The sequence below is a fragment of the Rhopilema esculentum genome, chromosome 8 (genome assembly GCF_057945365.1).
Source record: "Rhopilema esculentum isolate cy_ngs chromosome 8, ASM5794536v1, whole genome shotgun sequence".
In the NCBI taxonomy this organism is placed as follows: Eukaryota; Metazoa; Cnidaria; class Scyphozoa; order Rhizostomeae; family Rhizostomatidae; genus Rhopilema; species Rhopilema esculentum.
In genome coordinates, this window is record NC_142822.1 from 11,859,066 (window position 1) to 11,886,898 (window position 27,833).

Consider the following 27,833-nt stretch of genomic DNA (forward strand, 5'->3'; position numbering starts at 1 on the left):
GTTGACCTTCGATTGATAATTTTTACAAAAATCATTCAACAGTAAAATACACAATTAGATAAACACGTGGGCATAGCAATGGTGCACATGCCCCACAGGTCTGACCTTTCTTTGAATCAGTTGCTTTTCTGTTTCATGATTTTTAGCATCTTCATAATGATTTTTGGTCAGTGTGCTGTATGAATTGGACATAGCGAAATTGGTAGCATTCATTCGGAACTGCTTCGCGCATCGCTCCAGGATCCATTTTTGAAAATAAGCTCATGCAAGGGAAAGATTCGCGGAGGAGCGTTTTGTTCAGAATTATCAGCTGTACTCGCTCGGCGATGCTTTAATGTGATCCAAGCTGAAAGCAGGCCAAATAAGAAAGCAGTTATATGTTAGCTTGAATTGTGAAGTGCGTCAGATGAGCAGCACACTTGTAGACAGAAAATTGGTCGATTGACAGCGCAGAGAGCATAAAAAGCTCTCTCAAAGAACAGTTGGTTTGTGCTAAATTGGTGAAATAAAAGCGAAAACGACTGTTTGACCCGGATAAAGGACGCCCTGCTACCCCCGTATTAAATTATTTAAAAGAAGTCTTTTCAGCGCAAGCTAAGTAGATCGAAGATAAATGATTAGGTTGATTGATAAGTTTCAGGTGAACGGTCGCAAACCACAGATGGTTTTCTAATATTAAACCAGCTGGCGAGGCTCTCTGCAAAAGAACCGCGAGCAATAGTTCAACAACAACACAAGGACGTTGAGCATTGATAGAATGCGTTGATAGCATGCACACACGGCCTGCTCATGGAACTAAGCAGGTGAAGGAGGTCCCTGCAGTCTGTGTGAAGATTGTATGAAGAGTTCGCCCGAAGAGTTCGCCCGAAGAGTTCGCTTGCCTCTCTTTCTTTTTGCCTGCTCAAGTGGCCCTTGTTCTTCCTTAGGATCATTGTCTGAGCGTTGGGGATTATCAAATTCATCAAACTTCGCCATGCCACGAACATTTCTGGTAAAAACATGCAGAAAGCGTAGCGGATCAACTGGACATTTGAGTAAAGGATCATCCGAGATAGAAGGAGAATTGGGGAGCAATCCCGGTGAATCAAAGACTGCTTGCGGCAAAAATATTGAAAAAATACAAGAAAATGATGCCCCATGCAAAGGTATTAAATCTAAGCTTACAAAGTAATTTTTCATTTACTTTGTGAAAATTTGTGAAAATAAAGTTGCTAGCAACTAGAGATTTACATGCTAAAATATTCGAGTTCCGTTCCACGACAGATGCTGGCAGGCCACGAGCAATTGCAGGGATGATAAACCATTCGGTCAATTGACAGAATAAAATTGTAGAAGTCGTTTCTGCACGGAATCCCTAGTTTTCTTCACATTGTTTTTCATATAAAAAGATTCTGCAAAACAGGTGCAAATTGGGATAATTACGTGTTGAGCTTTGAATTCTTTTTGCTTATTTTACGGCGATAAAAGCCTAATTTTAACATACTGAATACATGGTTCGAAAAACTGTTTGAGTAGTCAACCGTGAATCTTCCTCACGAAGTAAACAAGCAATATGATCGTGATACAATTTGAAAGGCAACCTAAACATTGTTAGTCGGCTAAATTTGAATGGCCACACTTTGACAGGTCAGCTCTTACTGTTCGGTGTTTTGAATACCTTAAACTATTTGAACTTTTTACTGAAGCTTCATATAATTAAACATGATCTCCGTTTCTGACAAAAGCCCAACTAGTTCTCCTCTGTTTGTCCATTTTATTATTCCGGTTTGATCTTATTGGCTCCGCTCATATTGCTAAACAGTATACGTTATAGAAATTTGACTAAGGCCAGCTGTATGTGTTTTGTTGCTTTCAATCCCAAACAGAATCGGGATTTCATTTTCTTCGTCTTTATTCACATATTCACTTGGAACAATAGAACTTATCTCATGTGTGTCTTTTGATTGCTTTGGTTACTCTTTTGTTCCAAAACAAAGGCCTATTTGCCCTTGACAATCGAAGGTTTTCTCTACCTTGTTAATATTGACAATTTTTAGTATTAATAGATGAAAAGCCATCTGGTCAGCAGCTGTGAGTCTTAAAACATCTGTTGCAAGTCCCATAAAGATTTCCCACTGTGCTTGTAAATCGCCACAAAGCCCGTCTTTGTCAAATGACCTACCTGTTTGACTTGGGTCCAGGACTTTTGCGGTCGAACACATGTTTTAACGCGCATTGTCACGGGGGGCAGTGTGGCCACAGTTTGTATTTCGCACGGCCCTTAACCTACACCAATGCAGTGTTTTCGAGATAGGTAGAGCCCTGATTTGCAGAGAAAAACTTTTCAACAGTTGGCAGTTTCAACAACAACGTTGCTTAGAGTTGACAAAGATTTAACTTTGAATTTTCTTCATGTTAGGTACCATAACAATACGATTTTTAACAATGAGCCTAAGCCCTGGCCAAAAGAATAAAACATCGGCATAAAACATCATCCAACACTGTTGCATAAATCGTGTTTTATTCGTTTGGCCACCATGTTGTACGATGTTTTATGATGTTTTGAAAATTTTTATTTCCATCAAGCATTTGGTAAAACATCTTTTTTGTTCTCATGCTTGATCAACAATATTGCGTTCGTTCGGCCACCCCTTCAAACATTTGTTTTACGCACGCAAGCGCAATAGGTTAAACTGCAGCAAATACAACGCAGTAACTGTAAAAAGCTGTGCGGCAGCGCTTGAACATCACAGATGTTTTAACAGTTGTTTGATTCGTTTGGCCAGGTCATAAAACATCGTCTAACAATGTTGGTACAAAAATGTTGACAATGTTTTACGGATGTTTTTTTCGTTTGGCCGGGCCTTAAAGCAGCTATTTCAAAATATAAGGGAAATTCACTATGTTGGGGCAGCAAGCTGAATACAAAAAAAAATACTTTATCTAACTGATCGCTCCACAAATTGAATGCTCAACAAACCTGGTTTTGGGATTTGCAAATCAGAAAACAGAACTCGAGCAATAGCCGAATAAAGCAATTAAAAAACGCTGGCAAAGGGAGAAAGTGCACATGTAGGCAAAAAGGGGTACCTTTGCGAGCTGCAAATACGTAATTTTCTTCTGTTTCTGAAAAGTGGATGGCATTATCCCTTGGGCTACCTGCTCCTACGCCTGTGTTTCTATGTTTCTGTGTTCCTAATCAATTATCATTTATACAAAACTACATGATACATTATACGTTTTTTCAAGGGACATGGTTGAAACAATCCCACGTCCCTCGTAGCTACGACCATGTTTATTCCTTTTAAAATTGTACAAAACCACATTTCTATGTTTCTATGTTTCTTCCTTGTGCCCAAACTTGAGTTGAGAAGCTAATCAATTCTTAATTAATTAATTGATTAATATTGATTTATGATCATCAAAACTGACCAGAAATTAAAAATTTTCCCGTCAATAAACAAATGATTATAACATTATTCTGATTAAGATTATAAGGGCTACAGATAAAAGAAAACGCTTTAGTCCTTTCCAAAATTGCTGGAACAATTGCGAAAAGTTAAATTTTTTTAAAAAAAAACACCCTACCCCCAATCACAGATTTGTTAAATTTCACCGTTTTGAAGGTAAAATTTTACAACTGAAAGCTGTACGAAAGAACTGAGAAAATAAATCCACATTGCGAGTAGAGCGGGGTCAAAATTATGGAAACAACCGGAAAATATTGAGAAGATAGTTTTAGACTTGCTTGTTTGTTTCCAATTCTGGCAAGGATTTTAGTTCTGGAATCAACACCTAAAAAGGCAAGTGGTTCTAATTTGCAAGACAAATTTTTCAAAAAGTCTAAATAGTAATGTCACAAGATAAACTTTTTACCTACAACGCAATTTTGTTATTCCTAAGGTTCATTTTCTAAGGTTTCTGAGTTGATCATCGAATTTAAGGTGGAACGAGTTCGTAAAGGGGAGCATGAGAGGTTGGGATGGTGGCAAGTTGGTAAGGGCGAGTTGGTAGGGGGGGGGGGGGAGCAAGTTGGCAAGGGGTGCTTCGAGCAGCTATCGAGCCCGCAACACTTGTTATGATTTCAGACCACCAGTAATTCTTTAAGGTTTATTTTAAGTTTCAAGAGAACCATGTTCGTTTCAAAGGTAATGCGAACTTGAGAAGCCAAGTTTCCTCGAGTTTGCAGGGAAAACTTCATATCGTCAGTTAAATTGTTGATTGACCAGTAAAATTTCCCGATTCTTAGTAAAACAAAAACATATTCCCCCTTTCAAATTTTGAAAGTCAGGGTAGGGTACTGTTAATTTTTTTATATATTCCAATGAATACGTCATTTTCTCAAATTTCAATCTTGAAACCTTTAACAAAAGGGCTCTCAGTTGAAAGTTTTGAATAAACTGAAGGGTATTGTTTAAGTTTCCAAAAACATTCAGTCACGTTAATAGATGTACAAAGATGCCAGCTGTTGGTTTTTTTGTAATTTTGCAAAATATGAACATTTGGGCGGGAGGGCCCAGCTTGCAAATTTTCCGACAACGGGTTTGAATTTAAATGTTGACGTGATCAAGCGCATGCGCAGGTTTTATAATGCAGTGAGACATGACAAACAATATGTATCTTTTGCAGCTTCACTTTTGCAGCTTCACTTTTGCAGCTTCACTTTTGCAGCTTCACTTTTGCTGCTTCACTTTTGCTGCTTCACTTTTGCTGCTTCACTTTTGCAGCTTCACGTTTGCTGCTTCACTTTTGCTGCTTTCAATAAGTCATTCAGAGAACAGCCAGCATCCGTATTCGAACATTGGATAATCATCAGCAAACAGTATCTGTGATGAATATTAAAACTCGCATAATATCTTAAGAATCTAAAATAACGAACTGGACGATTTTCAGTGCATAAGTGGACGATTTCAAGTCTCCTTAGCAATGGTGTGTCAGCAAACTCGCCAATTACTCCATCATAACTGAGTGTCAAATATGTCAAGCTCAAAATTTATTCAGCCTTTCTTTGCCTATTGTTGATCGCAGCCTGTTTTTTACACACTTAAAATTTAAAAAAATTCATTCGTACTTAGTAATACCAATTTGCAATTTTGCCATTTCCTGTACAAATGTACAAATTTGGATAGGCAGACTGTACAATAAATAACCACGAGTTTTACTATCTTCAGAAAACTTTATCTGTTCATATCTTCTACTTATACTGATTAGTTCCTTTGAACTCACCTGCTTTTCTATAAAATACAAATATACTTTTGCCGAACAGATAAAAAATCTCCGACAAATTGCCGAACGGTCGAGTGTAGGAGGGGGGGGGGGCACATTTCCCCTGCCCCAGCTAATAATCGACGCCCCTGTTGCTAATAATAAAAAATGTTGTCCTCTTTTCATTGAATTATGCGCAACTGCCTTTTCTGTTTAAACATCTTCTTGATATCCACATTTTGGTTTTTAGCCTTGCCTTGGTAGCTTTATGCAAAATATTTGCGTTGAGTGCTCAAATTGCGCATGATTTAAAGTGATACTCAAATCCTATTTATTTCAGCCGAAAATGGAAGAGCAGAAAGATTGCGAACCAGTATCTTCTTACCAAAGAAATTAAATAAAGCTAGCTTTGTTCAATATCCTTTTGTGCAAAATGACACCGATGAATCTGGAAGAAATGAAAGTGTGGGAAACATACAACAAGAAGGCAGGTGTAAAAGGACAATGAAGAGCTGTAGCGATGACAACGCTGAGGCGCCCGAGGAGAAGGAGATGGCCTGGGTGCCAAGAAAATGTGGAGTTGAAAACGATCGGTTACATGGCAAGGAAAGAACTGCAAAAAGTGAAATGTTCTTGAATAAGTTGCGAAAGTATATGACTGTACAGGATTCTGATTGCGATGTGGAAACATTGCACAATTCTCGCAATGAGAAAGAGTCGTTTATTCAAAGAGACAGCGCTTGTGTAATTCGAAGACCTGTCGCCTTAATCCCAGCCGCATGTAACTGTCAAAAGTGCCTGGAAGGACCTCAGCTCAGGGTTCTCAATGAGGCCTCATTCGAATGCAAAAGCAACAACAACCACGGTCATTGTTACAATGTGGAACCAAAACGCTTTAACATGTATAAGCCTTCGTCAAAGCAGCATTACTTTGGCAAACCTTATATGAGCAGCTCTCCAGAGTCACGTGATCGGAAATTTTCATGCAACGAAGATATGCACGTCGTGCCGGGACGAATATCTGGAGAAGGAGCAGCCAGATATTTGATTGAAAGGAAAATGCGTGGTCACTGGAACTGCGACGTAGCGAAAGTTAAAGGGCATGGTACGAATAATAAACATTCATGGATGGAACATGGAACATCACTAGATCAAGAAAGCTCAGAAATAAAAGGGCAATATAAAGAAATGAAAGACGAATATTGGGATAGGCCGGCTAATATCGAGCCTGATATTAAAGCTGATCTGGAAAGGAGGAATGGTACCAAGTACAGAGGGTTTTCAAGAGACACGAAAAAATGTTCAGACCATGTCAAAGAATTTCATGATGATGAAGGTAAAAAAGTTATTAAGAAAAGGCAAGAAACGACGTTGATTGTCAGGTCGAGTAATTGCAAATGTCCAGAATGCATACAGGAAATTTCAAGGACAATTTCAGATTTTGGCCATGTTGATTATGTGGAAGTTAAAGATATCGACAGATTTCATGAACCTGAAAGAATTGTTTGCAAAATAGAAGAGGGCGAAGAAATCGTAAAAACGAAATCCAACCACAACAACAAAGGGAATAATCATATTGCAATGGTTAAAGAAAGAAAATTTGGAAGCTCCCTTCCTTTAAAAGTAGACACTGAAGAAGAATTTTTTTCAAATGATCAAGATTTGAACAGACCAAAACAAAGAAGAACTGCATTAGAGAAAAGACACTGGAAACATGGAAAAGAGAGCCCAGTAGAAGATGAAGATCAGTTTGACTGCATTGTAAATAGCTCTAGTGGCACGAATGTACGATTAGACAGAAACGCGTATCCAGACGAAGACATAGCAAATAAGGAACTTTCGTCGGTAACGGATTTCGACGAGGAAACGAAGTATAATTTAGTAAATTTACAAAATGACATGAAACAGTGTGAAACTGGAGATATCCTTGCAAACAGCCCAACATTTCTTAATTATCAAAATGTAAAAAGCAAAGAAAAACGGCTAATGCTAAGGCAAGCGAAGGAAAAGTCGATTGGCAAGAAAAGTAGAGCACTTGCGAATTGGCTGGAAAGAAAGCGAGTAGCTGAACTGAATGACGCCTTTGAAAGACTGCGAAAAATGGTACCTGCTTATGGCAATGAAGATAGGTCTCTCTCGAAAATTAAAACACTCAGATATGCTTCAACGTATATCAATCACTTAGCCGTCATTCATGAAAAACAGTGCAGATATGGAATAGAAGACTTGAAGAAAGGCCTGATGAAGTTCATGGACATAGATCCGATGCTGCAACGATGCCAAGAACATCTCGAGACTCAATGCATCATTTAAACTAATATTTTTGGATTAATATCAAACCAGCTAACTAGCCTATTTATTAGGAGTAATGGCATTTTCTCTTGCTCTCCAAATATTCGTTGATTTTCTGCAAACAAAGTAATCCTCCTTCTTCATCAGTTCCAGCTTTTCGTTGTTATGTGAAAAAACTAGAGGCACTAGATCGTCCAATTAGTCGCGGTGCGTTTTTTGACTGTCTCGCGTTGCGAAACGACCCCAGTCGCGGTGCGTCCCAGTGAAAAAACATATAATGTTTAGCTTGGTTTAATCGAGTCTTGGTTTGATCATTCAAAATATTTATAATTTCAAAGCTTGATTTTATCTATTCTTGCATCAGCAATTTAATGCCAAGTTTATGGTCGAAAACTAACGTTTAGCGGATGCCGCGTGGGAGGAATTTTTAGCCGCGAGGGAGAAAATATTTATAACGAGCAAGTGTTTCAGCAACTTTTATTGCTGACTTTGAACACTAGTGTCTTCGATATGTAGATAGTTTGATTTTATTGAAAAGAAAAAATAAGAAAGAAGGTTAAACCGTGATGGTAAGACTGCTTGCAAATCTTTTCTCTTCAAGTAAACAAAGTAAATATTTGATTGATATTACATACACGTTTAGAACAATGAAGGGTAGGTAAGAATTAGAATAAGAATTAGAAATATAAGGGAATATGGTACAAACAAAGAAAATAACGAAAATTCATGTCATGTCGATTTTGTTTCGATCTGAATTTAGCCCTAGCTCTTCAAGGATTTGCCTTTCCAATTCCATGTAGTCTTGATAGGCCTAGCAGAAAAGAAACCATGGTGCGGTTACAATCAAATTATTATTTGCGAAATGCAGTTATTCACATCAGAGGCTTACAGTTTCACTGATTTTTGAAAAGTAATGCATGATAAAACGACTCTACGATAAATTCGCTATCAATAATTACAAAGAAATATGCATAGATGAAATATAGCGTCAAAAGTCAGGCATATGTTCGAGTTAACGAGTTAACAAGTGTCTCTCCCTGGTGCGATTTAGATAATGTTTTATTCTTTAAAAGCGAGCAGCTGCATGGAAAGGAACTAGCACCTCACTGTACTTTCAGCCCCCCTTCCTTAGTACTTTCAGGCACCCTTCCTAAGTAATTTTAGCCCCCCTCCCTTAGTATGACTATCATTTTCATAAAAGCTGGTTCTTATCCACATTCCTCTTTACTTCCTCTCGCTTGAGGATTCGTACCCGAAATATTTGGCCTGTTTGATTTTGGTGGATGGTTAAGAATACACGACAAAATGAATGATTAATGAAACGACGTACTGTTAGACACAGTTGTCGAGCCAGAGCCAACACAAAAACACTGTTGTAAGGTCACTTGATGAATTTAGGACCAGTCGAATACTGGATATTAGCAAAGCTGTATTATGTACAGCACGAGAGGTCCTGCGAAAGAAACGACACTATGGCGAATGGAAAAATTTGGATAGCAACAGACTTACAGATCTGGCTTTCGATTCCCATTCCAAGTCTTCTTCAACCAATTTCACCTAAAGAAGAACAAATAATGATTGATATTGCCTTGTTTATAGATTACCTTACTTTCTCCATTTAAAGCCCCTTAAAAAGAAGCAAAAGAACATAAGTTTCAGGGTTTGGCCTTAGCAATCTCAGTAACTTGAACATTTTTAAAGTTTTGAGATAAATTTATAAGCCAAAGAAGCATGAAGAACCGTGATTCCTTTGGCATGAAAATTCTGGGTATTTTATAGACACAGTTTCGAGTAAATCCATCATAACCATTGGGTGAAAATGCTTACAATCAAGATACAAAATCATTACGTATTCTATATATAAAATGAAGAGCATCGTCCCTTCTCCTTAGTCCCTTCTCATGGCCCCTTAAGAATTACACAGTAATCAAGTGCTGAAAATTAAGAAGGATTCTAGCCTAAAGATGGCTTAGAGAAATCATACCTTATTCGATATCTCATTCTTGACTTCCTTTTTGTCCATGTCAGCATTCCTTTCTCTTTGTTCAAGGAAGGCTAGTCTTCTGGCCTCTCTTTCGAAATAGTTGTCAACACTCGTCACCTTGGATTTGAACAGGATTGAATTGAAGGATTGCAACAGGATTGAAAAGATTGTTTAAGGATGCAGCGAAGCAAAGAGCTTCATGAAACAGAAAGAAAAGCAAATTTGGAGAAATTGATTGTTATTAAATAGTGGACTGAAAATGATTTCCGTACGAACTTACACTGTACGGACAGCTTCACAATTTCAATTTTTGAAATATTTCAACATAGCAAACACAATGTATATGTTGAATAGACAATAAGTAAGAAAAATTAAAATTATATTTCTTTGTCGAGAGATGAATAGATCATACTTCATTAGAAGATGGTTGTCGCAGATTCCATGGCACTTCAAATATGTGCAGTGTTCCAATTTTATCACCAATTGCCAGCAATTGCTGTTTGCCTAGAAAAGGTTAGGCCGTAAATGTGTACTTACATTATTTCTAAAGATTAGGTCATTGCGAGATACTAAATTATAGTGAAAATGAATAGCACCATTAAAGCAATAATGTAAATTTAATGTAAATTTAATCAAAGTGAAAATTCGAGTCTCTCGACCAAGCAACCAATGATAAAAATCATACGTAGATCAAAATCCATAATGAATTTCCTTCCATAAAAAATTGCAGGAAAAATAGCAAAACAAGCCATGATTTGAAATCTTATGCTTAAGATGAAAAAACCACTTTGTGAGAAGTAATAGAAGCTAGTCTCGGTTTAGTTGGAATGTATGAAATACAGATAACTCTTACTTGAGACTTGATAAGGAAAGATTGTTTGTATAGGAACTGGAGTAACACTTTGATTAAGGAAAGGCTCGTGGGTTCTGAAAAGGCAAGAAAAATGAAATGCATTTGAAAATACACATACGGGCGCAAATACCCCCTTGTCCCCTTGTAAACAAATTTCCAGCAGTACTCTGCAATGAAATTCATATAACAGAACGTATTTGCATCCACCATTTTATTTATTTGGGTTCAACTTGGGTGTTTGCTCGCAAAGGCTAGGTTCTTACAGCATGAACACAAAAAGTCTATAATTCTTAACTGAATTTGCAGCCTTCACTTGATTCGTCGACTTTAATCCATTAATGAATACTTTACCATATTGTTTAGCATGCAACTAGTATTTAAATATTGGAGTTGTCATAGTTGTTGACATGGTGTGTTGAAATAAACAAGCAGAAGAGCTAGTGGAGAAATACAATCCCCAACAATACGTAAATGTCGTCGTTGCTAAGTTGACTCTTATATTGAACCAGCGGTAGAACACGAGAAGGAGATGTACTGCTCATAGAAAACCAAATACTCCTTCACTTCACCCTGCAATGTTTACCCTACTTGGGTTTACCTTGGCTGTTTGGTCGCCAAGACTACGTCCTGGCAGCATAAACACAAACAGTCTGTAATTCTTAACTGAATTTGCAGCCATCGCTCTTAGCCCATAACATGAACCCAAATCTCTGGGGAACCGACAAAACAAGACTATCCATAAAGAATATTGTTTAATGCCATTCTCTGTACTCTTCTGTAAGCACTGTAGTAGTTGCAAAACAACAGATACTCAGATGTCACTTGCACAGTGAGAACTTTACATCGATCTTTAACAATCCTTCTTAACACACTGCAATGGTTTAAATGTTTGTGCTACATTGGTTCTGCAATCAAAAGAAAGCAGCACTTACTTGTCAAGAAGATCCCAAACGTCCACACTTCCATCGGATTTGCCGATAAAGAATACAGCTGTAGAATATTAGATACCAGTTAGCATACATAACGTTAGCCATGCAAAGTCATTCAAAAAACGCACATTGATTTCTGATCCATTAATGAAAGCAAGTGCTGGGAATGTAAGTGAAACTGACATTGAGAGGGAGCAAAGCAGCTGACGCTTTCATTGAACTAGACACAGAAATCTGGGTTTGCATGATTTGGCAAGTTTGCCATTGAAAGGACAAAGCCGGGAGGAAAACATTATAAAAGGAAAATACGCGTTAAGTTGCCTAATGTGGCAACAGTTGTGAAGTGTAAACAGCTAAAGTAGCCTAGAGGCCCCCTAAATGAAAAAGATACACAAATCTTGTTGCAGCTGTATTGAAACTTTATGTAGAGCACAAGCTTAAAATACTACAGATTAAGATTGATTGCAATTAGTGCAATTAGTGGATAAACTGACTTTGTTGCTAGTTGAAACCATTTTGTGTAAATCCCAACAGAATTACAGAAATACAGTTAGCCTTTTAAAAGATTAAGTGCATCTAGATTCTGCCTGAATTAACCTGGTCTGGAAGGACTCCATGCAGCAGCTGTTAGTTTGACTGGATGGCTGCTTGACACCAGTAATGGACCATGCTGAAACATAACAGATACAATTTAGTCACATTGATATGATACAAGTTATGATGTGATTGATATAAGTTAGTAACATTAATTCTAATAAATCATTATACGGGCATGTAATCATTAAAGCCTGGAAAATAAAAATAATTTGGGCAGGAATAGAGGGGGTGGGCTATTTGAAAAAGAGAAATAAAGTTCAAAGCCGCATTGCAGTACAGTCAAGAAGCATTCAAATAACACCGTTCACTGTTGCAAAAAAGAGTTCAAAAAATTTGGCAGTTTAGATATTGCAATAAATACACAGATTTGTACTTTTGATAAAGTTTGGGCCTAGCTATTACTTTTATTATTGTTTAATTGTAGCAATTTTGAACTTCAGTGTTTCGATGAACTCGTATAATGAGAACAGGTAAAAAAATTTATTAGGCTCACGGTCAGCTTTTCTTTCCAAATAGCAAAGGACCATCCACCAGCCGTTAAAATCACATCTTTGAAGAATGGCGATCTTTCTATCGCCGTGATTGGACCGTCATGAGCATCAAGGACAAGATCTGGCCTCGGAGCTGGGAGGAACAACAACAACAAAATTCTCACAACAATGTTAAAGTGTGCAAAGGGGATGTGATGTGAAATATGTTAAGGTGGCAAGGAGCTGGTGATAATAGTTAGTTAAGGTGGTTAAATTGATGTATTCTACTTACAAACAACTTTTCCCGTATCTATATCTTTGCTTAACTTCCAGTCGATGTAAACAAGCTCACCATCCTAAAAGAAGCGTTCAAGCTCCCAATCAGAATAAGGAAGCGAACAAAATGCAATCAGACATGACAAGCAGGAGTATAATTTAAGCTCTCAGTTGTAATAATGCATGGTAACAGTGAAAAAAATTAAATAATTACACGTGTTAGTGACAAAACATTATTTCAATACCTCAGTTGCCACGTAGAACTTTGAGTTGACATTTTCAAGAACTTTGTTTTCTTCTTTTTTCCTTCCTAGGCCGAGTCCTACCGACGGCTTTCGATCAAAAGGCTGCCCTAGCTCCTCCACATCGTCTTCTTGCTTTGATTTATCTGCTTCGTAGAGAAACAATCGCAATGACCATATATTCTTCATCTTTGCACATTCAATATTGAACATAGTAACAGGTTTAAAATCACTATGTTTTGCCTGGCATTTTTCTACGTTGTTCATCAATAATCCTAGTATAATCCGGTAGTTCGGTTAAGATTTCTTCTACGTTATTCATCGATAATCCCAGATTAATCCGGTAGTTCAAATAAGTTACTTTCTACGTTGCTCGTCCATACTCCCAGATTAATTGGGTAGTTCGGATAAGGTACGTTCTACGTTGGTCATCGATAATCCCAGATTAATCCGGTAGTTCGAATAAGTTTTCTTCTATGTTGTTCATTAATAATCCCAGTTTAAACTGGGTAGTTCGGATAAGTCTTTTTCTTGAAATTGATCCTTAAAGTAATGGTTGAGATCTATTTTTCTTATCGTGCTATTAAAGTCCAATGTAGAATTGGTTTATCAAAAACAAGAAAAAAATGTTACACAAGTTGAGAACAAAATACTTAAAAGCCAAATTACAACATTCTATAGAACTACACAACAAACAGTAACAGGAATGCAATACTAGTGAACGAATAAAACCAAAAACTTGCCTTCGTTTCTGTCACCCTGTCTTTCCGAAATTGAAAATCTGACAGCGCTAAGGTCCCCTGAGCCTTTGAGTTGTCGAACTTGAACCTAGAGTGTCATTCAGAGTGTCAGATGGTAAGAAAACAGCGTCACTCAGATTTTTAGATTGAAATTTCGAAATTCTAGAGTTTATAACAAAAAAGCAAAATACGTTTTTGATGGAACCCCAAAATTTGAAAAAAGCACGAAAAAGCGGGAAATTTCACAGAATTATCCATTTGGCCTTAAACCTGGTGTCTTACAGGGTGTTTTGGAGCAGTGACTTAGGATCTTGGCATTAAGTAAGAAACAGATAAGTCTGACTGCAATGAACCTTTTTTTTATATTCTCATAAAAATTTACAACGACAACAATTACAATACAAAAGCCTAGGGAGCATGGAAATGCATAACAACCCTAAGACTTACACTTAACATAGAGACACAAATAAGCTAAAAAAGTGATTGGAGTAGTGTCTCAATAAACCTGGTGTCTTACAGGGTGTTTTGGAGCAGTGACTTAGAATCTTGGCCTTAAGTCAGAAACAGATAAGTCTGACTGCAATAAACCTGGTGTCTTACAGGGAGTTTTGGTGCAGTGAATTAGGATTTTGGCCCTAAGTCAGAAACAGATAAGTCTGACTGCAATAAATCTGGTGTCTTGAAGGATGTTTTGGTGCTGTGAATTAGGATCTTTCGGTAATAGGTTTCCGTGATATTTTAAACCAAAAGGGAAAAGTAAGGTCACATTAGGAAGATCTGCATACAAACAAGATCTGATAGGTTAGATACCTGCAAATCTAAGTACAAGTATTGTAAGCAAGATTCCTTCGCATCAGTCACATTTCTAGCACTTAGACTTCTGCAGTTTAGAGAAACGTTTGCTGACAAAAGAGAGCGTCAAGAAAATGCACAAAAAACGGCGACGTCAGATCATTATTATAGTCATGATAGGCCTATTCATACTGGACGATATTGGTCCTGATCGATCCAATTGATGGAAAGTTGTCTGAAAGCACGACTTTCAGGAGGTGCCTTGTCTATGTAAATTAGTCTGTCAGCTTTGGTTAAATTGACTGAAAAGAACATTATATCGAAGGATGCTATGGATATATGCAAACTGGAAAAACGATGAAAGACCAACAGATCACGTGATATGCACCTGATATGCACATGAATTGAAGGAGACAGCTTACAGAGCATACTAGAAGAAGCTGAAGATGCAATTGCCACCTGTTTCAAACCACGTGTAGCTTCTGGAGTTGCAATTCAAAATATCATAGAAGGCGCTGAAGTTTGGTCAATCGGGATTTAGTTTCTCTTTGCTCTATATCTTTTCAAAATATATTTGCATAAATAAAAAGATTTGCATAAATGGTGCATTAGAGTTTAAAATTACACAATATGAAAATATCGATGTTAAAAGGCTGGTTTTGAATTGTAAATATTTCATTTATTGACCCAGGAAATTCATTACAAGTTTTGGTTCCTCTTCTTCTAAGACTTGATGAGGTCCTGCCTCTTGCACTCTGTACATGGGTCTTTTTTGATGCTGATGATCTTGTGCTCTTCTGATGAAATTTTGCTTTCATTTTCAGAGCTTCATTGTATAGATATTTCGACCTTTTAAGTGCTATAACAATTGCTGATGATCAGAAGAATCATGAAAGCATGGCAAAATTCAGCTATTCATGAGCAGGGAATACAACATTTCGACTTGCAAGGTGATGCTCATTGCATCTGTATCAAAATTGAACCAAGCTTATAGGCAGAAATGTTATCTGATTTTATTAGGTACAATACCGGTGACAGGTCAGTTACAGTACTGATGTCAGATCAACCTTGCTTTAACATGCCTATGCAGTGCTAAAATTTGATACCACCGTCATTAAAGCGATCTTGCGTCTATTCTCTACAGCATTTTTTCAATAAGTTAACGGGTACAATAAGATGTGATGCGGTTACAATAAGATGTGATGCTTATTACCTTGAGAAACGGTTTCCAAGTGAGATCAAGATGCTTTAAGCTGCCAACTGGCACATCATTTGCATTTCCTGACATTTGGCTGGCAACTGCCGTCTTGTTCGGTCGCGTGTCCCAAAACAGAATTTGGCTAGGCAATAAATGATTCATATGAAATAACTTGAAGATATTCTAATTAAATGATAGATAATGTCTTAGGAAGGGTACTCTTTCTTGTCAATTTTTCCTATTCCGAAGCAAATTTCAAGCCATCTCATTAATCGTTTCTAGCACAACAGAATGTGTCAATGTTTCTAGCCAAGACAAGTATAAAAATCATATCTTCAACTTGTGCAAATAGAAATGATATTGAGAGTAGCAATTTTATAGAAATAAAATTTCAATATCAAAGTATGTATGAAAAAAGAAATCGCCCCTTTCTGTAAAAAAACCTTTTCGAGAATGGTCGTTGACGGGGAAGAGATCAAGACTGCCCTATGATTTCCAGCTGGTCCCTTGAAGTACGATTGCAAAAACATTTCTCTACGTATTTGGCAGGTGTGTCTGTAGCAAGAAATTCATCAGCAACCGCTTCAAATACAATGCACAAGATGGTGGAAAGAACGACAAAGTTGTCTTGTGAGAGAATATGACCTCATAACGATGGCGAAGGAAACATTGCAATGAAGCTAATTACAGAAAGTATAAAGATAGATCTAAAACTGTTACAAAACGTTGTTTATAAAAAGCACATACCCATCCGATGCTGCAGTAATTAGCTGATGGCACTGAGCTGGCCTATTTTCTACGACAATGCCCATCCTACCGATCTAAAAGATCAATGAGAATACAGAAAAGAATATAAGTTTAGAAACGAGAAAAGAGATCACGGACATTTGCAAATTTTACTTAGGAATACAAACGGAAAAATATTTGTACGAGAATAGGCTGAAGCTCAGAACTAAAAACGGGAACATAAAAAAATATTTGAAATTGTTCAAAAATGTTATTCTAACCTCAATGTGATCTGGAACCCATTGAATGTCAGTGATGGCCATTTTGTGGCTGTGTTCAATGTTCGAAACTGCACCATAGCGAACGACAGGAGACAGTTCTTGCTTGTTTAAATTCAAAAATGACGGCTGCAAATTGACAGGGTCAAAAACTACGAATGGCTTTAATTGGAGTTTTACAAACATAAAAATGGAAAATTAGAAATCAATTAAAAATCAAAAATAGTTCTTTTGAAAAATAGAAATCACGGAGAGATAATAATGGAGTGTCCCGTGTGAGATCCAATTACAATAGAGGTGCAATTTAGTAGACATTTTTAGGACCAAAAGCTTGGTGAGGCAAGGCAGGCTGCTCCTTCGCCCCTCACCTTTCGTCCCTGCAATGCTGCCATTTGCCAAGGCCACAACAATTCGAATTGCAGTATCTTGCTATAATGCTGTTTTCATGAAATCGCAAAATTATGAAATTTTGAATTCCTCTTCCAAGACACAAAATTAGCATTAATTCTCTTTCAAATCAGCAGACATGCTCGGATATTTAAATGGCGAGTAAAATCAAGGTGGTCCTACGACAGAGCGCATTTGGCTTAATACACCTGCCATAACACATTCTAAATAGAAAACGCAAGGCATTGACAAGGTAACGAGTGTTTAAAAAGCTTTTTACAGATTTTTACAGTTTTCATGCGGCAAAATGGTCTTACTAGGGTTGTTCTGGACTGTTTGCTTTGCACTTGGGCTTGGTTCCGATGATTCAAAAGTCTTTCTGAATACTGACTTATGTCCCAAACAACGATCTAGAATTTTAGAAGTTACAAAAATTCACTAATTTTCACATATATTTCTACAAGAAGTGTCGGAAATAAATTTTCGAGCAGCAGCAGCAAAGGTTTGTAGGCCATCTCAAGAATAACATCTTTTTCAGAGACAAATAGTTTAAAAATGCTCGACAATCGATGACTCTTACAGCACATTTAAAAAACATTCTTAAAGAAACCGCTATTAAGATAGAGATGATTTAGACGTAGTGCAGTAATCAGCAGATTTTGTAAACAAAAAAGGAAGCTAGGAATGATTCGATAACAATTTATTGCAAAATATACAATTTTGATTTGTTTCTGCAAACGACTTGGGAAGGTAATGCATATGCGAGAGATGTCAAAAAATCAGCAGGTCTAAGAAATGATTTAATTGCCTTCCTACAGAATTATGGGTCGAACAAACCTGGCCATTGATGCAGCCAGCAGCAATCACATTTGGATTAGAAGGATTAAATTGAAAGGAGAGAATGTCATCAGGGGCCTCCATCAGCAGCTGAAAAGAAAATTCGCAGCTTAAAGATAATAATGGGCACTGTGTGCTGAGCTGAGCCAGCTGCCGGTGTAGACTTTCAACTAAGAAAAATCTCGTTCACTGAAAATAAAATGTTGGCGCAGCAACACATGGAACAATTAAAGTCAAAATCAACCTTGGCTTTAGAAAAGAAGATCTTACCAGAGGATGAATGGGATCTGCGAAACTCCAAAGAAGAATGAAGCTGGGGTTCATAAGAATACGAGAACAATGATCAATTCTTTCATCGAAGGATAATTGCTCTGCACAAGATACTGCGATTAACCCTGAAGCAAAGAAAGCATCTAACTTGAACAATTATTCAAATATATATGAAATGGATCATGATAATACTAGCCCTTCAGAAACAAGCACCCTATATTACAGAATGTGCAGAATACCAAGTGTACAATGTTGAGACACTGGTGTCGAAAGCGATGTAACGAAAATTGCTATTTAATCTCGGAAAAATGAGAGGCTTTTGTTAAAGACATTACAAAAAGACACACAGCGCCCGGTAAACGTAAAGCCTTTCGTCTCTAAGATAATGCATTAAAAAGAAAAGAGGACATGTCTTGAAAAAGAGACGGTTTAGAGTCAACTAGCCTTAAAATGAATGCACCTGCTTACAGAACTGCTACAGAATCAAAGAAAACGATGCATAGAAAATCGAACCTCTGATTGTTGGATGCCATTGTATTTTTGTTATTGCTTTGTTTTTGCTGAATTTCAGGTCTGTGAAGGATTGGTATTCCTGAAACGATTGCAAACAAGGTGATAAAGAAATGCATAAATATATTTCTTTATAATTCGAAGGCAAAACTGATTCTTTGTATCTGTGTGTCCCTCCCGTATCTGACGCAACTATTCGTCCAGCGTGTCTAGCGTGCATGTAAATCGTTAGCAGCCTACATTGAATACATTGCAATTAGCATATTTTCTTTTGAAAAGAGAAAACTGATTGTGAAAAATTGGTTTATCTAACAATCTCCTATACTACTTTATCGGAGATCATTAAACGAATTTATGGAAAACGTTTACAAAGCTGAAACAACGAAATGTTTTGTAAACTTACTTTTAAATGGTTGTCTGATTTTGAACCAAATGTACTGTCTTCGTTAGTCAGCAGAAAATAATCATCGACAAATATATCAATTGTCTCGTTGTGTTGCAGAGCAAGTTCGAATCTACCAGTAAGATACAGACGATGTAAGATACAGACGATGTAAGATACAGACGATGCAAGATACAGACGATGTAAGATACAGACGATGTAAGATACAGAAGATGTAAGATACAGAAGATGTAAGATACAGACGATGTAAGATACAGAAGATGCAAGATACAGACGATGTAAGATACAGACGATGTAAGATACAGAAGATGCAAGATACAGACGATGTAAGATACAGAAGATGCAAGATACAGACGATGTAAGATACAGAAGATGCAAGATACAGACGATGTAAGATACAGAAGATGCAAGATACAGACGATGTAAGATACAGAAGATGTAAGATACAGAAGATGTAAGATACAGAAGATGCAAGATACAGACGATGTAAGATACAGACGATGTAAGATACAGAAGATGCAAGATACAGACGATGTAAGATACAGACGATGTAAGATACAGAAGATGCAAGATACAGGCGATGCAAGATACAGACGATGTAAGATACAGACGATGTAAGATACAGAAGATGCAAGATACAGAAGATGTAAGATACAGAAGATGCAAGATACAGACGATGTAAGATACAGAAGATGCAAGATACAGACGATGCAAGATACAGACGATGTAAGATACAGACGATGCAAGATACAGACGATGTAAGATACAGAAGATGCAAGATACAGACGATGTAAGATACAGAAGATGCAAGATACAGACGATGTAAGATACAGAAGATGTAAGATACAGACGATGTAAGATACAGAAGATGTAAGATACAGACGATGTAAGATACAGAAGATGTAAGATACAGAAGATGTAAGATACAGACGATGTAAGATACAGAAGATGCAAGATACAGACGATGTAAGATACAGACGATGTAAGATACAGAAGATGCAAGATACAGACGATGTAAGATACAGAAGATGCAAGATACAGACGATGTAAGATACAGAAGATGCAAGATACAGACGATGTAAGATACAGAAGATGCAAGATACAGACGATGTAAGATACAGAAGATGTAAGATACAGAAGATGTAAGATACAGAAGATGCAAGATACAGACGATGTAAGATACAGACGATGTAAGATACAGAAGATGCAAGATACAGGCGATGCAAGATACAGAAGATGCAAGATACAGACGATGTAAGATACAGAAGATGCAAGATACAGACGATGCAAGATACAGACGATGTAAGATACAGAAGATGTAAGATACAGAAGATGCAAGATACAGACGATGTAAGATGCAGACGATGTAAGATACAGACGATGTAAGATACAGACAATGCAAGATACAGAAGATGCAAGATACAGACAATGCAAGATACAGAAGATGCAAGATACAGACGATGTAAGATACAGACGATGTAAGAAACAGACGATGTAAGATACAGACAATGCAAGATACAGAAGATGTAAGATACAGACGATGTAAGATACAGAAGATGTAAGATACAGAAGATGTAAGATACAGACGATGTAAGATACAGAAGATGCAAGATACAGACGATGTAAGATACAGACGATGTAAGATACAGAAGATGCAAGATACAGACGATGTAAGATACAGAAGATGCAAGATACAGACGATGTAAGATACAGAAGATGCAAGATACAGACGATGTAAGATACAGAAGATGCAAGATACAGACGATGTAAGATACAGAAGATGTAAGATACAGAAGATGTAAGATACAGAAGATGCAAGATACAGACGATGTAAGATACAGACGATGTAAGATACAGAAGATGCAAGATACAGGCGATGCAAGATACAGAAGATGCAAGATACAGACGATGTAAGATACAGAAGATGCAAGATACAGACGATGCAAGATACAGACGATGTAAGATACAGAAGATGTAAGATACAGAAGATGCAAGATACAGACGATGTAAGATACAGACGATGTAAGATACAGACGATGTAAGATACAGACAATGCAAGATACAGAAGATGCAAGATACAGACAATGCAAGATACAGAAGATGCAAGATACAGGCGATGCAACCAATAATGAGGACATTCAATAGACAATTCTGCAAAGACTGTTAAAGCAGACGCTGCTATAAGATTATCTTACTACAGAGTCAATATAAAATGCGCTCGTAAATCTATACAACAAACATTGTAACAAGAAAATATTTTCATATTTTTTGCGCTGAGCAAGGAAATAATTTTTTTACTGTTACCTGTCAGCAACATCAGCTACAAAATCCTTTAGTCCTTTTGCACCAATAATTCCTGCTAATTGATCTTGCGTAAACATCCTCGGCTCATACTGTACATTCGCATTTCTCGGTCTGGGCCTGTTGAAATACAATAGGAAATTAAAACATTCCTCAAAAAACAGAAGGAGTTAAAATAATTGATATATTTAGGGAAGGTCTCTATCATATTTAGGATAAATGTGTAAAAATTGCAACATAAAATTTAACTCAATACTGAAATTAATTCAAGACACCAGGTAAGGATAAACATTGAAAAATATTTCAAAAAGAAGCACAAACAAAATTTTGCAATAATTAAAATGCGTTTTATATGACTACAAGACTATTCAAGAACCTAGATATTTATTTGTGTCAAATAGGTTTACTTACCGAGAAAAAAGAACATGTTAAGACTAGAGAAATATGAAATTGAAAATATGTAAATCGAAAAACAAGTAGAAAATGGGATAGGAAGAAAAAGATTAGAAAGAGGTAGAAGCAGGAGCGGCGGACAGTGCTATTTTTGCTATTGCTTTAATAGCAATTCTTTTTCAAGGTCACTTCTTGTGTAATGTAAGAAAGATAAAACCGAAGACAAACATGTTCAACCATAGTTCTAGTTGTAATTGCCTCATTCAATTGAACTAAAGTTGCCGCAGCAGACCTTTCATCAAAAGCCTTTATACCACGGCATGAAAGGAGCCTCATTCTTCAGCCACAGATCGGCCATGCTATTAGGCTATTGTTAGGAATGCAAACATCTAATTTAAGGTGATTCAGTCAAATATCGCTGCTTTGCTATTAAAATTTCAGATTTAATAGCAAGAGATCAGATAGGTGCTCATCTCGAGAAGAACGAAGTAGCTTGATACAAAACAAAACAAATTGTATCGCGTCTACTTGTATAGATGTAAGACAGGATGTTTCATAGTTTTCTTCCTTCTTTGTTTGCAAATGTAGGCAAATTGACTTCGGTGGACGTCCTAACCCGATGTTGAAGTTAGTAAAAAGCAGATTCAGATAAAATTGAATTTAAGGTGAGTCAGTCATAAAGTATATATTTATTTTGGCAATTTTGGTTATGTAAATGCGGCCTTCTGTCTTTATTGGATATTTATTGGAAGTTTTTTGCTGTATTTTTATAACATTACTAGATTAGCACTTTTTCTTTTCCGTGACTTGTTTGTTTCATTTTTATTTCTATTTTTAATATATAATGGCCTACACATTAATAATTATGCTGCTTTTATAATCTTTTAGACAAACTTCTCATGGGGAAACAAATATCTCACTTAAAGGAAGGAACAAATGCACCAGTGGCAATCTTGCTATTGCAAAGTGTACCTTTAATAGCAAGGGGCTTTACCAGATGGCAAAGAGCCCCTGGTGTCTAATCGGCCCCAAAGACACCTTTTATAAACGCTACCAGCCTACCCGTAGACCCAATCCCAAAGGCACGGATTATTGGGTCCATCCGTACATATCCATATACGGACTTTGACATAAGATATATAGTTTCTAAAACCATCGTTTCAACAGTCACTGGTAAATAACTAACGGGGTGTTTATTTTTGAGGTAATAGCAATTTGATATCACTCCGCGCCGCCCCTGGGTAGAAGATAGGAAAGAAGTAGAAGGATGAAGAAGAAGAAAGAGAAGGATGGGAAAAATGAAAGAAAAATAATTTGAAGGGGGAGAAGGGCGGATTATTAAAGAAAGGGGATTGAAATAAGATGAAGAAGAAGAAGAAGAAAGTAAAAGATGACGAAGAAGAGGAAAGAGAAAGAGGAGTAAAAGGAGAAAAAAAAAATGTAAAATGGAAGACGGAATGAAGAAGAGCGGTATATAAAGAAAAGGAATTAGAATAATATGAAGAAGAAGTAAAATGTAAAAAACGACGAAGAAGAGGAAAGCGAAAAAGTAGAAAAAGGAAGAAGGAATGAAGAAGAGCGGTATAAAAAGAAAAGGAATAAGAATTATATGAAGAAGAGGAAGAGAGAAAAAAGCCAGGAAAGAAGATAAGAAAAAAGCAATATAAATATCAAAGAAAAAACATTTAGACGGGAAATTAAATATTCCCAAGGCAAAAAAGCCATTCCCTAGAAACAATGACGGCTTACTAAAAGGTGAACCTATGAGAGCTCGAAGTTATCAAAAAAGCAGCAGATATCAGTTTTCGAAACGCTTTAGAGAACATCTCTGCCATAAGTCCTGGAACACTAACGTCTGTATTCAACAGCAAATTTAGTCATCCTCCTCTCACCCTGGGAGAAATGTTAGTTTTCCAAACATAGTGCAAAAATGTTTTTTATGCGCGCGCATGCTGACGTGATTTACCTGCCCGCGAAAATTGTGTCGTTCTGTCCCGGATGCGATTGATATAAAAATATATGAGAAAACAAACTTTGAATTTTAACCTTACCTCTGCTTTATTTTTATGGAGTCAAATAGATAAATTATCTACTTAAGATACATTTATATCATTAAATTATGGCTTTAAAACCTTATTAATCTCTTCGTGGCCTATGCTTTACTGCCAAACTAAAGTATCCTATGCCTAGGCCTACTATTAGGCAAGAAGGGAAATATGAACAATTTAAAAAGTAAATTTTCAAGCGTTACCCAATTTTCCGCCTCTGAAGGAGACAATATACAGAAAAATTGAACTTTTGACTACAAGTATACAAAAATTCAGGATGCGGCATGGTGGAAATTTTTCACGATCGTTGATTCAAATATCGAACAAAACTTCCCATGTTGACCTTTCAAAATTTCGCTTTTGTTTGGTTTCCTACTCTTATAGAAAAATACCGAAGCGATTTCAAAATCGCGTTAAAAACAGCTACTTACATTCGTGACCAATCTATTTTAATGAAAAACTTCCATGAATATACCGCATATCCCAAAAGTATGGCGGTTTTCAATTATCAGTCAATCGCACCCATAATTTGACAATCCTAAAGTTAGGTATCTTTGCGGTGAAATTATGAACGTGACCCAATTTTCCAAATATGCCAACCAATATAATCTTATTTTTCGGGGCATGAAGATGAATCAATAAAAAAATCAGCGTGCGGCATGGTGCCGTTTTTGAGATAAAATAAATTTGAATTTTGAACTTTTTCTCCGTGGAACTGACAATATTTGAGGCATACTCACATGGTAAAATTTTGTATATAAAATGAGCCGATCAGGCTTTAAGTTCACTCCGCCATGCTCAGGTCTTTTGTGGTTGTGGTGACACAAAACCCTATAACATTGCACCTCCCAGGAGGCCTGGATCGGAATCAAAGTGTCACATGGTCGGTTGGCGGGAAAAATTTTGCGCGTCGCCACTTGGCCGCAGCTTGCAGGCGCAAAAGCTCTTTGCACAGCGGCTGCAAACATTTTTGCTCTATGTTAGTTTTCCATATAATGAGGTAAGTGATGGGGAGAAACGTTTTCCATGTGCCTTGTATGATATCGATGTGGTATTAAAATCGAAGTTATTCTGGGGGAGGGGGAGAATGAGCAAGTTATAATATTTGGGGGAAACTGTAAAAAAGCATCGCAGATTTGCGGTTTGTTCAAGCAGTTTAGGCAGCCATTGTATCCTTCAAAGCAAGGCTGAATATCGACCAAAAACAGCTGCCAAATGATTTTTTCAGTCACAATTTTGAGGAAAACTAAATAAATTGGCAAACTCTAAAAAGACTTATGCATATTCAAAGAGTCAGGAAACGAACTCAATTTCATTAAATAATTGCAGTACAGCAGTAGAAAAAATAGGAACATTGAAATTATAGCCGTATTTGCTAAAGAAAACATACCATTCAGTTTGGCTGGATGCATCTTCATTCGTAGAAACATTCTGGAGAAAAAAGGGAAATAACTTCCTTATGGGACCAATCCTAATTCAGACACTTAGATAGTCACAGGAGATATATTACTCGAGAAAAGACAGGTGCTGTTTGTCACACTCAAGGGCTGCATATTGCATTGTGGTAGCCCAGTTGCTTTCAAATTCCCTTATGATGAAAGGATGGCTGAGTCAGATTTTTATCTAGAGCAATAAAAGATAGACTGAAAAACTGCAAGGATAGGCTCAAGTTTCTGTTGTATGTGTGTGAAGTAATTTGATGCAAAAAGTTTTCATCTGAATTCTTAAAGTACTGAGGCTAAGAATTCATTACAATGGCAAAACTGTTGGTATGACATCATTTTTATTCCTATCTACACCCAGACAAAATAAAAAAACATAGCAATTAAAGATTCTATCCGTTTTCATGTGAAATGCACCTCAAATTAGTACTGCTAGTCTCAAAAGCTGCAAATCATTAACAAAATAGCACATAGTTTTCAATAAGCAAAAACATATTTGGTACCTGAATTGCTTTTTCCAGTTCCATCTTGTTTAAATCAAAAGTTTCATCTTCATAACCAGGATAATCAATGGCACTATCCTTCACTTCTGATGAATTTCTGTCTGAAAAATCAACCTGAGCCCCAAAATCCTTCCGTTTACGCTGAATCCAGAAAGACACCTTAGAAATGATAATACAAAGATCCAATTATTGTTATCAGTAAACATAGCTAATGTTTAGAGAAGATTAAAGCAGTTGGTTGTATAGATTGTAAAAACCTTTGATAGTTCACCTTCTCTCTTGAGCTGAACACACCTTGGGCAAGAATATCATCTTCACTTCCAAGGGAAATCCAAGGCTTTGGCGACTTTCGAACTGGAACAAGTGGAACAGACTCCAATGATTGATCAACTTCTGTGATTGGCTCTGGAGGCTAAAACAATTTTGTTACGTGTAGACGATTCAATAATATAAATCAAGATTTGAAACTATTATTCCAATTAAAAAATACTAACTTCTAAGATTAATCTAACTTTAACCAATATTTTTAATCACATACTTTTCAAATTTAAATTTCTTATCATATACTAGCCAAGTAAATTAAAATACACTCATCAAGATTTTTATAAACATCAGTAGAATTTAGGGAAATTTCAAGAAAATCTAGCCAAAGAAATTGTTTCTCAGGAAATTGTATAAAAGCATTCAGATACTGTGAAACAGTGAGAAGGGAGAACAAGATGAAATACAAAGAAAAAGAAAAGTAGGATTAAAATGGAACATAATAGGTTTATAATAGGTATTACAAATATTTGAGCAATGATCAGTCAAGTCAAAGACATAATGATTGTCTCAGAAATGTGAATGAGGAAATCTGCTTGTAACCTTTTAGCATCCAAGAATTTATATCAGCGGATTGATTGATATCTAGACTAGGTCTTAGGGTTACAAGATGATTTCTGATTATGTAATATACATTAAATTTGCTGAAAATGAAAAGTCATAGCATCAAGAGAATTTTCTTAAATGTTAGACAGATTTAAACATTTTCAAACTCTAAAATAAATCTCCTCACATTTAAAATTTGCTCCTTGCCATCTTCAGTTGTGACTAAAAAGAAGTTCTGTCCATACTTGAATAGAGGATCGTACACCATTAACAGCTCTTCACCTGGATAATCCTAAAAAAGTTTGCTGAATAAGTTGCAGAAATTTCTCATCCAAATGAAGCTAAATTATAACAACCAATATTTTTGCATCTTGAAAAACTTGTAAAATTAAAGAGCCCCTCCTGCCAAATTTTGAAATTTTAGAAGCAAATCTAATGAAACTGAGTGTTCAGAGTAAAGACATCAGAACATGAATCAAACACTCTAACCAGGACACATGCTTGACCAATATGTTAAGGTTGCCCAATCAGTGCAGTTTGCCTATTTTAAATGTTACTAATGAAGTCATAAGGTGAAGGCAAACTCCTCCTGTCTACAAATAGCAGACTTTTCATGTCAATGCACACTACCAGGACAAAAGTATTGCAACACCAAAATCAAACTGGCATCTAAAAAAATTTGAAGTAGACTGTCTTTTGCACTACACTTACAATAGAATTTAAAAATTTAAAATAAAAACCTGTATAATGCTTTTAGCAGGGTGGAAATCAGAGATTGCTGCTCTCTCCTTAAAGTCCAAAAAGATGTCTTCCTTCTTGATCAATTGTAGTGGATTTTCAGGTGTGACATCTTTGTCAACTTTGCAAGAAAAGATTTCTTGAGTTTTAGATGTTAGAAACAAAGGAAATACATATTCAGGTGGTACTTCTTCCTCCTCATCTGCCCTGTCTACCGAGAACTCCGTAATTGACAGTGTTTTCTCCGCTGGGTCCTCTGGCATTTTGGATTTTCAACCAAACTTCGTTACTATTTCTCCATTTTTCTCTTCTGTTACCATGGCAGCACTGAAGCAGCCTCAAAGCTAGACTCAGATTGTTTCCAGAAGAGGTTAGGCGCAAAATTATTCTGGGACCTGGGAAAGAATGTTTCTTCCACTTGCACATGGGCCAAATTGGAAAGTGAGAAACCAAATTTCATCGTTAATGTTCTGAAGAACCAGGTAAGCCACTACAGTTTTATCAATACTTTCAGAACTTTAGCTTCAATTGCTGTTTCATGTGATATGGTAAACGATTTTATTTTCTCTCAAT

The 27,833-nt window shown here is 36.6% G+C and overlaps 3 protein-coding genes across 3 annotated transcripts in view; 2 read left to right on the plus strand and 1 right to left on the minus strand.

Moving 5' to 3' along the window:
• Positions 1–147: 147 nt before the first annotated feature.
• LOC135694478 (uncharacterized) lies at positions 148–12,463 on the plus strand. Its single transcript, XM_065213240.2, has 2 exons — positions 148–1,145; positions 5,525–12,463. The coding sequence occupies exons 1-2, from the start codon at positions 839–841 to the stop codon at positions 7,495–7,497; spliced, it is 2,280 nt and encodes a 759-aa protein (XP_065069312.2). The 5' UTR covers positions 148–838; the 3' UTR covers positions 7,498–12,463.
• Positions 8,047–27,604, minus strand: LOC135694477 (dynein axonemal intermediate chain 3). The gene is made up of 25 exons (XM_065213239.2): positions 27,263–27,604; positions 26,710–26,814; positions 25,927–26,067; positions 25,656–25,814; positions 25,101–25,141; positions 21,273–21,389; positions 18,969–19,080; positions 18,569–18,647; positions 18,056–18,180; positions 17,786–17,875; positions 17,266–17,358; positions 16,565–16,690; positions 16,305–16,378; positions 15,573–15,699; positions 13,571–13,655; positions 12,831–12,973; positions 12,602–12,665; positions 12,333–12,463; positions 11,840–11,912; positions 11,246–11,303; positions 10,314–10,387; positions 9,873–9,964; positions 9,461–9,577; positions 8,986–9,033; positions 8,047–8,287 (listed from the first exon to the last, which is right to left on the minus strand). Exons 1-25 carry the CDS (start codon positions 27,521–27,523, stop codon positions 8,201–8,203), a joined length of 2,622 nt encoding a protein of 873 aa, XP_065069311.1. The 5' UTR covers positions 27,524–27,604; the 3' UTR covers positions 8,047–8,200.
• A 14-nt stretch (positions 27,605–27,618) lies between these two features.
• LOC135694476 (putative ATP-dependent RNA helicase DDX4) overlaps positions 27,619–27,833 on the plus strand; it is a 30,587-nt gene continuing 30,372 nt past the window's right edge. The window contains exon 1 of the mRNA XM_065213237.2: positions 27,619–27,742. The gene's annotated coding sequence lies outside the window, so the exon portion shown is untranslated. The remainder of the gene's footprint in view (positions 27,743–27,833) is intronic.